The 13,993-nt window shown below is 41.1% G+C and overlaps 1 protein-coding gene across 3 annotated transcripts in view; it reads right to left on the reverse strand.

Annotated features, from left to right (window-relative positions):
* Positions 1-1,575: 1,575 nt before the first annotated feature.
* Positions 1,576-13,993, reverse strand: part of LOC137988964 (uncharacterized) — a 20,469-nt gene continuing 8,051 nt past the window's right edge. For all 3 annotated transcript variants that reach the window (XM_068834898.1, XM_068834896.1, XM_068834905.1), the window contains exons 3-14: positions 13,634-13,993; positions 13,165-13,403; positions 12,167-12,403; positions 11,476-11,588; positions 9,665-9,895; positions 9,230-9,342; positions 8,188-8,807; positions 6,236-6,958; positions 4,917-5,274; positions 4,538-4,687; positions 3,107-3,386; positions 1,576-2,135 (exon numbers count right to left, since the gene is read on the reverse strand). The exon at positions 13,634-13,993 is cut by the window's right edge and continues 33 nt beyond it. In XM_068834898.1, coding sequence (XP_068690999.1) covers positions 1,724-2,135; positions 3,107-3,386; positions 4,538-4,687; positions 4,917-5,274; positions 6,236-6,958; positions 8,188-8,807; positions 9,230-9,342; positions 9,665-9,895; positions 11,476-11,588; positions 12,167-12,403; positions 13,165-13,403; positions 13,634-13,993 — 3,836 coding nt within the window. In that variant the 3' untranslated portion in view covers positions 1,576-1,723. The remainder of the gene's footprint in view (positions 2,136-3,106; positions 3,387-4,537; positions 4,688-4,916; positions 5,275-6,235; positions 6,959-8,187; positions 8,808-9,229; positions 9,343-9,664; positions 9,896-11,475; positions 11,589-12,166; positions 12,404-13,164; positions 13,404-13,633) is intronic.

Here is a 13,993-nt window from a genome sequence, read left to right on the forward strand (position 1 = left end):
GTCAGTAGCTTTATGGAAACATGAAAAAAGAAAATCCCTCACCTTTAAGGAAACGCAGAAACGTACCGCGTTGACGTAGAAAGGATAATTCTTTTGAAAGCGCCTGTATGCTCCAACCTACGTGGCGCGAACCGTTTTGCCGTAGTTGTGAGAATGATGAAGTAAAGGTAATGCTGTTGTCAAAACTCAAGATGAAAACTGACAGTTTCATTTGTCAACGACTACAGATCTAATGATAGTTAATTTTTGAAAAAATGCAAATACAGAGATATTGAAATTTAATCGAGATATTTGTTCCTGACTTGTCCATATAAATAAAGAGTATATCGCCGATCTCGATATTCCGTTTTTGATTACCATTGACTTTATTCTTTTTAACTTGAGTGATACGCATCCAAACTTCAGATGAAAAGCCTCACGGGGAATGCAGGTAAGATAAATATATGTAGGCACGAACACCAATTAACCCTCAATTAACCTTTCACTCCCAAGACTGACCAACATAAATTTTCTCCTCACTAGCTCAATACATTGCCAAGCAGACTGGTGACGCGAATAAAGAAATTCATCACCTGGAGTTTTTTCGTTTTGATATATGTATGCATGGGAGTGAAACCTTAATTATGGCTCTGTGAATCTTCAAGCTGCGACAGGCAGCAGTTGCATGGTGTATTAAAGGGACACCCAAAATGCCCGTTTAATCATAACCATTACAATTTCCGGGAAAACAAATGCATTCCTTTTTCAGGTTTTCAGGTTTTTTTTGTTCAAAGACAAAAAACGCATCGTTCTTCAGATAAATTGATGTATTTATGAGAACAGCAGTTTCCTCCTTCGTTTTAGCATTTTATTTTTACTTTTATTTTTTTTTTAGGGTCGGGGAAGCCGGAGGTTTACGGTGGGTGAGAAACTGGTACCGCAACACACCGCAATGATTATTACAGTGCCTGGAAACTGATCTTCATGGAATTTCATCACATTATTAGCAAATAAATCATTTTATGAGTGAAAGATATATATAAAATACATATATTGCACTGCGGGTATGAAATCAAATGAAACCATGTTGTCTCGCAGTGATAAGCTCAAATTTCTATTGCGTCGAGAGGCCTGAAAAATTTTCAGGACTTCAACGGGATTTGAACCCGCGACCTCGCGATACCGGTGCGATGCTCTAACCAACTGAGCTATGAAGCCACTGACGTTGGGAGCTGGTCAATTCTGAGTTCACAATTTCCCGTGATAAGTAATTATGAGTGAAAGATATATATGAAATACATATATTGCACTGCGGGTATGAAATCAAATGAAACCATATTGTCTCGCAGTGATGAGCGCAAATTTATATTCCGTCGAGAAGCCTGAAAAATTTTCAGGACTTCAACGGGATTTGAACTCAGAAGTGACCAGCTCCCAACGTCAGTGGCTTCATAGCTCAGTTGGTTAGAGCACCGCACCGGTATCGCGAGGTTGCGGGTTCAAGTCCCGTTGAAGTCCTGAAAATTTTTCAGGCTTCTCGACGCAATAGAAAATTGCGCTCATCACTGCGAGACAACATGGTTTCATTTGAAATCATTTTATCTCAGTCACTAATTTAAAAGCTAACCTTTTCGTAAGCAACTCTCAAATAAATTGTCTTCAAGAGACGCAAAAAATTTCCACTCGGTGGGAAACTTTTATTCCATTCATAACACAATACATAATGGGTTACAGAGCAGAGATATCATCCCCCAGTTGAAGCTTCTTCGATTTCCGTTTCTGTGACGTGTTGTACTGGGGCGCGGCACACCGACGGGGTGATTACATTCATGGAAGCCATGGCTTTTGCAGCGTCGGAGAAGTGATACCAGTTCTTGACATTCCCCATTCCCTTGACACATGAAGTCGCCATATCGCTTATTTCTTCAGGAGGGAGAACTTTGTCCCAAAGGTTCAACCCACTCATTTGGTACCTATGTGATTCCATTCTGTAGCCAATCCTCAACGCTCCTCCTCCTTCAATTTCCATGGGAATGCCAGTCTCCGATTTGACTTTCTTTCCGTCTGCGTACTGCGAGATCAGGCCGCTTTCACCAGAGAACGTGAGGCAATAGTGGTGCCACGCCAAGTCATCCAAATAATTTGCAGAAGATACTCTTTGAAACGTAAAGCGAAAGCACATGAATGCAATGTTTATTCCAATGAAGGTTAACGGTTTTTGACGACGGCCATGAAATTATGATGAGAGAGTTTTTATTGATCTCTGCAAGATAATTTTTATGCTGAAGTACGAGAACCGAAAGCAGCACTTCAGGTAAGGTCATATTTTTAGGGAGTTCAAGAAACGACGACGGCTACGGCAAAGACGATGGCACAAAATAGGAATATTATTGGTTAACAGACCAAAAATAACCATGCAACACGCATTTTAAGAAATATTTGTGCGGTGCTCTGCCTAACAACGCCGTGAAATGATCATAAAGTTTGAAATTTTGACGACAAGTGAGCATACAAAATATGAACCTTTCAGTTCTTTATTTTTACTCTGAAACCGCTCGTTAGAATGCTTCGCCCACATTCTACGCGAACGTTACATTTTGATGGGACGGTTTCGTCGACGTGGCCGTCGTAGATCTCAAAGTCGCTATCAAACAGATTAAAGTTCCCATTAAGAGGATTGTGAGACGGGGCCTCCCGTTTATAGTTGGCGCCAGGAAGGGGGGGGGGGATCTAGGGGGAGGGTGCAGGGGGTGAGCAACCCCCCCTCCCCGGGCCCTCACAACCCCAGACTGAGACACGAAAGTTTAGCCGTTTGCAGGTGTGTAAAGGCAGAACTTTTCTCTCAGTTATTCGAAGGCTCCGAGTCATGGCCCAAGATGGAGTTCCAACCGACTGCCTCTCGCTCGGTGGTCCGAAGTTAACCAACAGAGCCGACCAATCGGTTATTCAACTGTGGGCAGGCGCATGTGTGGCGTTTCATTGTGTTTGTTCAATATGAACCCATGAAGCGCTGCCAACAGAACGGAGCTGAACGGAGGTCTATTACAACCTCCAGAGTTACTCCTTTTTAGCCGGCCATTTTGAGGACTATAACGAACAGAAAGGAAGTAGACAGTGGTATTCTTACCTGTCCTGTACCTCGTATACCTTGTGCCATCCTTTAGTCAACGCTACCAGTTGTACCGACAGATGCATCTCATCAGCGTGATAAACCCACTTCAGACCAAATCCATCTACCCTGCTACCTGATGTATAGTATCGCACCATGTCCCAGTTCCCTGATCCTCCATGCTTGTTCAAGAAACGGAGCCATAAACACAAAGAGAAGGATGCAAGATGTGGAATTTCACTGACAGAAAGTATTTTCTCGCCTTCATTTCTCACGCCAGGCTCCAAATCAAACGTTGCTTTGAAAACAAAATATACTTAGTTAGATCTCTTGATGAAGCTTAGGGAGATCGTAACATTTTCATTACGGAAGAATTTACTACCAAGACCAAGTTAGTGGCTTATGTTGCCGGGAAACTTTTATTTAATCGTTTCTTTGTTCACCCGAGGAGAGACATTTTTGAATACGCAAAGAAATTGAAATCGTGTGGACAGTCGAATCCGGTTATTTTCAAATCCGAGTCGTTACAAGCTCAGATCCAGTCTTAACGGCGAAAATATTCAACATGGTCCCGCCTGATGGCGCATGCTCTATTGACAATAGCCACAGAGGAGTCCTATCCGAATACGCGTGCACAGGCAAATTCCTTTTGAATAAATTGAGTGTGGACGTGGAAAATATTGAATTCGCAAAGAAAAAGTTGCGGATTCAAAAATATCCGGATGCGTGTGAACGGCTGGATGGGGTCTTAAGCTTAGCATTGTGGCCAGACGGGGTTCATCACCGCATAGCTCTCGCTGTTTTTGGTCAGAAGAGCAAGGAGTGGTAAGTATGAAGACTTTTTGCGAGCACTGTGTGGTTTTCAATAGGTGCATGCTGTCTCACCAAAAGTAGAACCTAATCAAATCCTCTGAGCAGGGTTGAACTCAAAACTTCCCGGGCTTACAGTATTCCGGAGTTCTTACTGCTTGACGATTCAATTTGGAGAGTGCAACCATTTCTTTTCAATTAAAGCTCTTTTATCGTAAAAATTGGAACACTTTTGAAACTTAAAGGGAGTCTCCACCCCAACAATACAATACCCTAAAACCACAGGAAATTATGTCTACAATCGAATTTGTTTGAAACTCTTTTAATGAAAGTGTTTGCATGGGAAAAAAATAAATTTCAGAATCGCTTGCATGTCTTTTTATTTTCAAATTTCCCGGACGCCGCCATCTTGAATAATTGAGACGTATTGATATTATACAAAAGTTCTTTATATCAGGCCTCGGTTGTTCAAAAGGTGGATAGCCCAAAGCAATTGCGAAACTCATTTTTTACTTATACCATTCCAGGACCAATTTGATTGCAATCATTATTTCCTCTCATTTTACGTCGTTTTTTAAGTCGGAGAGGAGGCTTCCACAATCTTCCTAGTGTGCATTACAGTGGTATTCAAATACATACCTTCTTTACCAACGCAATACCCACTCGAGATGAAGTTTGGTTCCTTGCATTCTGGCAGGCATGTATACGTATCTGTGCCAAGGTCCGCGGCAACACGACATTGGTTACATTCAGAAGGCAGCGGATTTCCAGGAGTCTCCGTATTGCATCCTTGCGATGAAAAAAGACAAAACAAAAAAGAGACCGAGAAAGGCAAGAGATGATGTGCGAGTAAGAATGAAGATATTGAATATTATAAGAAGTTTGAACTACATTCTTAGATTATATGATGTCATACGACGGTTAAAAAGTTATTAATATAAGCTGGACCATTATACTTAAAACACTTTAAAAATACAATTAAAGATTATTCTATTCTCCTTAGTTCTTGGAACTTTACCATGGAGTGGATCACAATATTCGTGACACCTTTGTGTACATAGCATCGTTTCGTAGTCCATATAGGTGTCTCCTTTGCAGATCGCCGTGGTCAAGTCACGTGACACAATATGAGCATCAATGATGTCAACTTTTTTGTCGCCGTTGCCAAAGGCATAAAAGCGCACGTTCAGATGTTGTTCGGTGTCCAACCTGTTCAAGTAAATGTCGCCACTCTCTGTCGTTCCCAGTGTTTTTCCGTATTCAATCAAAGTGCTGGAATCTGTCTCGGTGATGCAAACGAAGTATGACTGGAGCAAATTTGCGTCACCCAGACCCCGGGCGTTTGGATTAACTGTTGAGGTTTGTAATTCTTGTCCCTGTGGGAATGAAATTAACAAGGGACGCGTTGTCTAATTAATAGTTTTAAGTGTCAAACAATCAAAGAAATTGTAAATAAATAACATGGTCATTTTGTTATGTCACCCAAAAACCTAGCTGTAGGAACCCAGTACAGGCTTTCCGCTGGTAACCTTTCCAAGTGGCTGCAAAAACTATACCGCTGGGAGGGTGGATAGGTTTTCGCAGCCTCCCCCTCCAGCTGCAACCAGGATCTCTCTAACTCGTCGACAAGACAGGAAACGAGAGAGGGCCTGGGTACGAGGTTGACAAGTTCCACTGCCAATGAGAATCCGCTGGAGCCAACGACTAGAAGCGAACAAGTTCACTGTATTTGTGGAACGGCGTTTTTATATACCGAGTTAATTTTAAATTGATTTTCCCACGAAACCAGACCTTTCCACCTAATCACAAGTCTTGAGTTGCATGAGAAATTATTGCCCATGTTGTTAAGATTGGTCACTCGTGCAAGCCAATCTTATTTAGGAACTCGTCAAAAAATAGCTTGATATGTGAAAATGCTGTTCCGTAGACTTAAGGCCTCCTTGTATCCGACACATTTTGAATTTTTGCTTCCATAGGAAAGTCTTAAAGATTATAACCGGAATTAAATTCAAATATGAATTGCAGCACAGAGAATTTGAAAAGAAATTCTCAGCCTCCTGGTGTTATTTTGGGCTCCCAAATATTGTGACAAAACATCAACCAAATCTTTGCAGGATTGTTGCCTCAAAGCCGAAGAGTTGAGCCGGGACCTTCTTTATTATTTTTCCCTGCTTCCCAAATTTAAGTTAGTAGGCAGCTGTAGTGAACCATTGCTCGATGCCCACAGTGAGGAAGATATTTTCCGTAAATGTGTCAAGCAAAAATTTCCCACGACGAAATGATGTGTTAAGCGCCGGTGATAGCAGTTTAGCAAGTGTTCTCTCTAATATCTCTTACCTTATAAATCGCTACTCTCTGCGGTGTAATTTCAGTGTAATACCAGGAGGAGCTATCTTTGGGTAAAGTTGAGAAGACCACGAATATGCTTCCCTCAGTTGCCGCAGTAAAATGAAGGCATTTCCCGTTGGTGTCAGTAGGATCAAAGCGGAGAGCGTTAGAAAATTCCACATTGCAGGGTTGCGTCAAGGTCGACTCACTCTGCCTTTTGCTTGCCTGTTTCGAAGCAGGATCGCCATTCTCTAAAACAAGTTTGGCGAGCGTACGTCCTGTTAAAGTTTTCGGAAGATTTGGGAAGAACTTCTTGGAGTATTTGATGTCATCGGTCAACAGATCCAAGCCACCAGAATCTTCGTTATACGAAAGAACCAGACCGAGGACTGATATCTTTCGTTTCTTGACTTCACCGCTTCTTCCATTGTTGAAAGCGTTATACAAATGAAATGTGCCGTCCCCCTCACCAGTTTGCCATTTTCCATCAACGAAACGCATTAGGCGATTCATATTTCGAGGAATCGTGTAGCCTTCAATGCCAGTCAGGTCCTTTTTCATGTCAAAAATTACTCGAAATTCTTTGTGTCCACTGGTAATACTCTGCCATGTTGGCATAGGTTTCTCGGATCGTTTATTATTCTCTTCTTCGGTGGGTAAGTTTGGCTTTTGGCCGGATGGCTTTTCCTTTTTGCACTCTGGTATGGAGAAGTCCGATATTGATGTCGGGCCCTGTGGGTTGAAAATGAAACATTGCTTTGAAGAAACATGAGGAGAAGAGGGCATGCACAGAGAATAGAGCGACTTTCATACGACCTTGAAAAATAGAGCGACTTTCATATAACTTTGAAAATCAATGTAAAAACAGAAGGTAAACAAAAATACAAAACATTTAATTGGCGTATCGAACAAAAACAAACCAGCGCGAATTTTCATTGGCTTAGCGAACGCGGAGGCAAACAACGTCATCTCTCCATGGAACTTTCTGGAAAGCGATCGGCATCTCACATTGACGTCATTTGAAATGCAGTAATGTGATTGGATTGGGCAATCGAACTGTTTACTGCCCACATTAGGCGTTTCCTTGGCGGGAATGAGGAGAAGCTTTGTTTTAACCTTGGCAAACATTGGTGCATGAAACAAATTGCAAACACTTTTTCAAGGTCATACGAAAGTCACTCTAAACTTAAAAACAGAACGCAAACAAAAATGCAAAACATTTAATTGACTTACCGAACAAAAATAAACGAACGCGAATTCTCATTGGCTTAGCGAATGCCGATGCAAACAACGACATGTCGCCATGAACTTTATGGAAAGTTTCGCTTTGACGTCATTTGAAATGCGGTAATGTGATTGGGCAATCGAACTGTTTACTGCCCATATTAGGAATTTCCTTGGCAAGAATAAGAAGAAGCTTTGTTTTAATCTTGCCAAACATTGGCCCGTGAAACAAATTGCGAACACTTTTTTAAGGTCATACGAAAGTCGCTCTATTGATTGAATTTGATCGAACATAGTTATTCATCAATTATCGTAATTGCTTTCTTGCTAGCTTGTGAAAGCCGGTGCAGTGGTGCAGTGACTTCTCTTCTTTGACTCTCTCGACCCAGGTATATAGGTGAGTACCAGCTAGCATCCCATCATGGGGAGTAGAAATATAAATCTCAGTAACCCGCTATCAGACTTACTTTTCTTTTGAGAGAGCGCAAAAAAGACTTTTCGCGCCCTCTCTATAGAAAAGAACACTTGATCGCAGGTCTCAGTCGCTAGAAGTGGAAGCCGGGTTCCCCGTTCTAGTTGTATGACCAAATCACACCGGCTCAATCGACTCTATCGATCGATACCTAACCATGATACCAGGGGGTAGAGGAGTAGGCTCGTGTCCTAAAAGATCGCAAATAAACAATTCAAGGGCTAGGAATCTTCAAAGATTGGGTTTTCAGAGAAAACATACATACCTCTTCCATGTAAACTTCAATAGCTCTCTTCAAACTTGTTCGTCTTCTTTTGATGGCCTCTTCCAATCCCTTTCTGCTTTCAAAAAAACAGTAATGTTTGATCTTCGTTCCATTCTCGTTAACGGCCTCAAAAAAGGTCACCTTATCGCCATTTGCGTTGGTTTCCGTTGTCAAGCTGGCGGCGTGGCCTTCGCAACCCCAATGGACTTTTTCATCAGGGAATAGGTCTCGCATTTTGAAATTTAACAAATCCGTAAGAGGGCTGACTTGGAAAAGAAAGGGTTTGGGGTACTGTGGGATCGAAGCAAGCCAATCCTTAAACGCGTTCTTAAATGATGGCGAGTAGGCGTCTGACAAGATGGATGCTACCTCATGACTCCCTCCTAATGCTATCACTGTCGTGGACGTTGTTTTGCTTTGATGCCTTGAAGATTCCCCACTTTCTGCACTTGCTTTTGCGCCTACGCTAGCAAAGAGAGACTTAAATTCCATCTCCATTTCCACGGCAAATTCTTTCTTACTCGAAACGTCTGTTGCATCCATGAATTTGCGAATTTGAAGCTGACCTCCAAATTTGGAAGATTTGATGTAATGAGTTCCCCATCTCTGGATAAAATTCTCTAAATGTATGAAATGCAAAAAAAGGCATGTACGGTAATGTAACAGGCTTGGAGATAAACGTTAGTGCAAATAAATAATTTTGGGGCACGTGGCTAACTCAGTGCCTTACGAGTACACTTTTCAATACTGAAAATCCTTGCATGGTAATGAAAAGACAAAATACTTAATATGCTTAATATACACGATAATGAATGCCATTCTTGAAGCAAGGTGCTTTCAAATATTATTGCCAAGTCTGCTAAATTCTTAAATGAGAAAGTTGATATTAAAGCACCAAGGTATGTTTGTTCAATCAAAGTTATACTTGTGATCAAGAAAAGACACCAAGCTTAGATGCAATGCTCCCATCTCATTCCTATATTCCTCATTCTCATTCCAGTCACCGACTGGCTTTTTTGATGACTGCTGATTGCTTACTTACGATATTTCAGTGGCCCTCCTGCAGCAAAATAAGAAGTAGGTAGCTCCATAAACTCTCTAAGAAAAGACAAACTCACGTCCTGAGGTTTGACTTCGTCCAAAAATACCTCGTATCTGTAACAAAGAAAACGGTAAACTTTCCTTCAGCCATGAGTTGTGCAAAATAAACTTGGAAAACGGGTTATGTTATCTCCTCAGATTACATATATGCATTGCGGAATCCTTGATTCTTTTGCTTTGCCGATCGAGTTCGCTGGCTATAGAATTAGAAATCCTGAAATTACCTTAAGAATCCCTTCATCCTGCTATTGATTAAGATTTATCCATTTCTGGAATCCGGAATTCATTTCATCATGAATTCCAGCAGAATATCACTACTTTTTTTGTGTGTGGTAACATGCAACACCAAAAAAGGCACTTGTCAATCCTGTTTTACCTGTTGATGTCCACACTCAACTGAGCCATATATTTTTGACTTGCACTTGATGAAGACTCGCCCCAGGCCGTTTTCGCACCAGCGTAGAAACCAAAGTAGGAACCCGAAACGCCTGCCTCTTGTTGTTCGTAAGACTGAAACTCAGAACGACTTTCGAAGGTCATCATTGTTGCTTTGGTGTCGTAAATGCCATGAACATTCATCGTATCAGGGACATCGAAGTCATCGTATCTACCAAATTAACGAAGTTCTTGTTTAAGCTTTGTTCTCGCACCTTTTATCGGAGCACGGAAAGGCACTGATTTTAAGTGTGATTTTAACAACAAGATAAAACGTCTGGGTAATCGCTTGTCCTTACTCTTGCGTCGCTTATGAGGACAAGGCTTAAAATGATTCAGGGAGGTGTTTTTCTTGAGAGCAAGTTAACATCTGTCTTCTATCTTTGTCGTCTATTTTAATACCTTAAAAGTAAGGTGTATAGATATGCTGGAGATAATCGTTATCACTTTCGTTATCCTCTAAGCCAAAAACTTGACAAATCGTGTTTCACCGCAAGCGTTGATAAATTCCTACAGCGGACCGTCCGTGAAAAAAGGCAACTTTCCATACGCTTTTTACCCGGGTTAATCTCAGCCTTCAGAAACAGGAGTCGATAAGCGATGGTTAAAAGCCTTGAACAATACCTTTAGGATCTTAATCTGCATCGTTCAAGATGTTTCATTCTTCACACGGTTTGAAATTATAAGAAGACCACCCAGTAATTTAATTTAATTTTAATTGGTAAATAAGTTCACAAAGCACAAGTTAACGATAATAAGATGCCAAAGCCAGAGGCTTATACGGCGTAGGTCAGAGAGTTACAATGTGCTGCTAAGTTACAATGAGAATAAAAAAAAAAAATTAATAAGAACAAAATTTACAGAAAAAAAGGCAAACTATTACTGACAACATAAAAAGAATTTTTACTGCACATAAAGCAAAATAAACATAACAATAATGATAGAGTGCAAAAAGTGATAAAAGAAGAGTTTAAAGGGAGAAAAAAGAATTTGCGTTAAACTTAGTTTAAACTTATAATGTTTGAAATTAATCTCTCAGTTTATGCTTGTAACTAGAAAGAGTGAGTGAATTACGAAGTGAGAGAGGAATGTCATTCCAAATTTGAGGACCCTGTACCCGAAGAGAAAAAGAATATTTGTGAGTATGAAGATGTAAGTTGTCTTTTTGCCTGGTGAGATATTGATGACAATCAGAGTTAAGAACGAAAAGAGATGAAAGAGGAGAGGGCAAGAGTTGCTGCATGTGAAGGAAAACATGTACAAAACAAGAAACTTGGTACTTATAAATATTAAATATGTTGAGTATTTTGAATTTGTTAAAGAGTGGGTAAGTATGTGCACGTGGTGGAGAGTGAGTAATGATTCTTAAAGCTTTCTTCTGGAGACGGAAAAGGGGTTGTAAATGAGAAGAGTAAGTGGATGCACAAATAATAAGACTGAGTATTGAAGATAAGGGAGTATTAAAGAGTTGTATAATGTGCAAAGAGTATTAGAAAAGAAAAACTGTCGTGATTTGATAATGATCCCAGTGGATTTGGCAATTTTGGAAGAAATCGCTTTTATATGAGCCTGCCATGAGAGGTTTTGATGAATGATGACACCTAAGAATTTTGTGTGTTCTACTCTATTAATACTATTCTTATCGATACTAATAGAAAGATTATCAAGATTTATTTTCTTTCTTGCAGGGCCAAAAAAGTTATTTTGTCTCCGGTGAGCACGTGGAAGGAAATAAAAAAAATGTATTCTTACGTTGATTTTCCTGCGCAACTACGTTGTACGATGCTCATTTTTCTTGATTCGGGACTGTATTCACCGCGTCCATCAAAACCGACACCCATGAAAGCTGCGCCGTCAATCATATTCTGTTAATAAGAAACACAACGCTTTAGAACACTTCTCATTTCTAAAAACCTCTTTTCATGGCTTTTGGAGCGATTCACGTTTTCGCATGATTGCCGAGAGATTAGTCTAATCTTTGTGTTGGCGAAATGTAAAATGTGAAAAAAACGCTTTTCTTGTTCTTGTGAACTCTGGTAAAGACAGGTGCGTTGTAACTACTAGTTTCATTTTTTTTCTTTTCGCTTGTTTTGGCCTTTCGGTAATGAAGTTTACTTATTGGACAGCTTAATTTCGTTACTATCTCCACCAGTCTAAAGCAAAACAAATACAACAACAACAACAACAATAATTGCAATTTTCAACTTGATTTGAAGTTTAAATTTCCTCAGTTCGCTTGGTAGTGGCTTCGGTCGGTTTTAAACTCCGAGTTGTAATTCGTTCGCGGGGTCGTTTGCCTTAGTCATACTTTGTTCAAGAAGTAGGCCTTAGTATAAGAACAATCGGGCGGAATTCCTGTATAATTAGTTCACATTTTATGAGATTACATTATTAAAGAGTTTTGCTTTTGTCTTCCATCGCAACACAAGAAAGTCAGTCGTACCAAACAAGCGTCCAAAGTCCACTTTGCCACGTAACAGGGATCCCCCGGCTTGTACCCAGTCCCGTAGCAGCCGTTCATCAACACGTTCCCGAGCCCTGCTGGGTAATTATAAGCAGGTGGTTCGGCTTCTTTCGGGGAGCCACCTTCATCGCTTATTTCGGTATCCAAATGATAGCCGGGTGGAACGAACATGTCCTCTGATTCCCAACCTTTCTCTGGAAGGATATCTAACTTGATCTACAAACCAAAATATAAAAAATGCAGTAAAGCTAAAGCATGTATCGGTGAAATCCTATTTAACCTTAGTTCAAAATACTTCCTTGGAGGATTCAGCACGCGCACTGCTGCAAAATTAATCTCCCTTGGGGGATTCAGCACGTGCACTGTTGCAAAACTAATCTCCCTTGGGGGATTCAGCACGCGCACTGTTGCAAAACCAATCTCCCTTGGGGGATTCAGCACGCGCACTGTTGCAAAACCAATCTTTCTTGGGGGATTCAGCACGCGCACTGTTGCAAAACCAATCTCCCTTGGGGGATTCAGTACGCCCGCGGTTGTAAAAGCCAATCAAAAACAGAGCTATCTCAACGTCAAGGGAAATAAGACACTTTTCGCGGGAAAAACCTGTTCCTAAAAATAAATTTACTCAGGAAAGGGTTGACTCAAGGAATTCATGGAGATAGAGGATTCCCTTGCTGAGATCCTGTCAACTATCATTGTTCAGCCTTTAAATAATAAAAACATTCGCAACAGCATTGCGGAATGTTTTATGATCTCCAACTGGCTTTTCATACTAATGTTGTATCTCATCTTCCCAAGGGCTCCTCTCATCATCATCGTCATCGTCATCGGCATCGGCATCGGCATCGGCATCGTCATCGTGATAGTCATCGTCATAGGCATCGTCATCGGAATCGTCATCGTCATCGTCATCATTATTATTACTACTATTTCTCATGTAAGGTTTTAAACCTCGGGAACTTATTGTTTTATCTAACCTTTTTCTTGAGAAAGTTTTCGGCTTTGTGCTGGGCTTCATCGATGATCTGTAATTGTTTATCCACCATTTTTCCCATGACTTCAATTCCCTTCTCCACCACGGCCCCCTGTATTTCCGCAGCCGCCCCTGCTGCGGCTGGGGAATTCAGTCTCACGCCCGCTGACCGTCTAGAGCCTGGTTCATGGGTTGCCGCCTGACTTTTATTTGGTTTTAGGGAAATGGTTTTGATTGGAAGTACTAAGAAACAAGAAGAAGAACCACGACAAAAAAAATTCTGTTGTATTGAGGAAGTGAAGTTATCTAGACTGGCCAGGATGCAAAGGAAAGAAAAAAACTGCCAAAATACAAGTAGGAAAAGAAAATCGATGAGACATGAAAATGAAATTCCGCCGTCGGCCAAGGTAACTGACTTCTCCTCCCAACTTCTCAACCCACCGTTGTGTTCTGCTCACTTAAATCAATAATACCTGCTTTCCTTGCCTTGGCCGTCACAGCATCGGCACCTTGCATCGCCTTACCATGTACAGTTGTAGCGCCCTTAACATTTTGTTTAAGAGGTCGCTGTTCCCTGCTACCATTAAAAGCGACAGGAGCTACGGATGGAGCTCTCTTTTGCTGTTCTTGAATGTAGCCGTTATATCGCACTCCCCGACCCAGCCATGTGTTGGACTGCAAGGGGTTCTGGGTTCGGGCTGTTTTCAAATACCCAGGGCGAATCGAAGTCACAACGGGCAGGGAATACTGTTGTTGTTGTTGTTGTTGTCTGTTGGCCGGATCGACGGTTAAAACATTTTGACGTTTTCCTCTGTGGACTGCAGAAGCTCGGT

Source organism: Montipora foliosa, chromosome 2, assembly GCF_036669935.1.
Source record: "Montipora foliosa isolate CH-2021 chromosome 2, ASM3666993v2, whole genome shotgun sequence".
Taxonomy (NCBI): Eukaryota; Metazoa; Cnidaria; class Anthozoa; order Scleractinia; family Acroporidae; genus Montipora; species Montipora foliosa.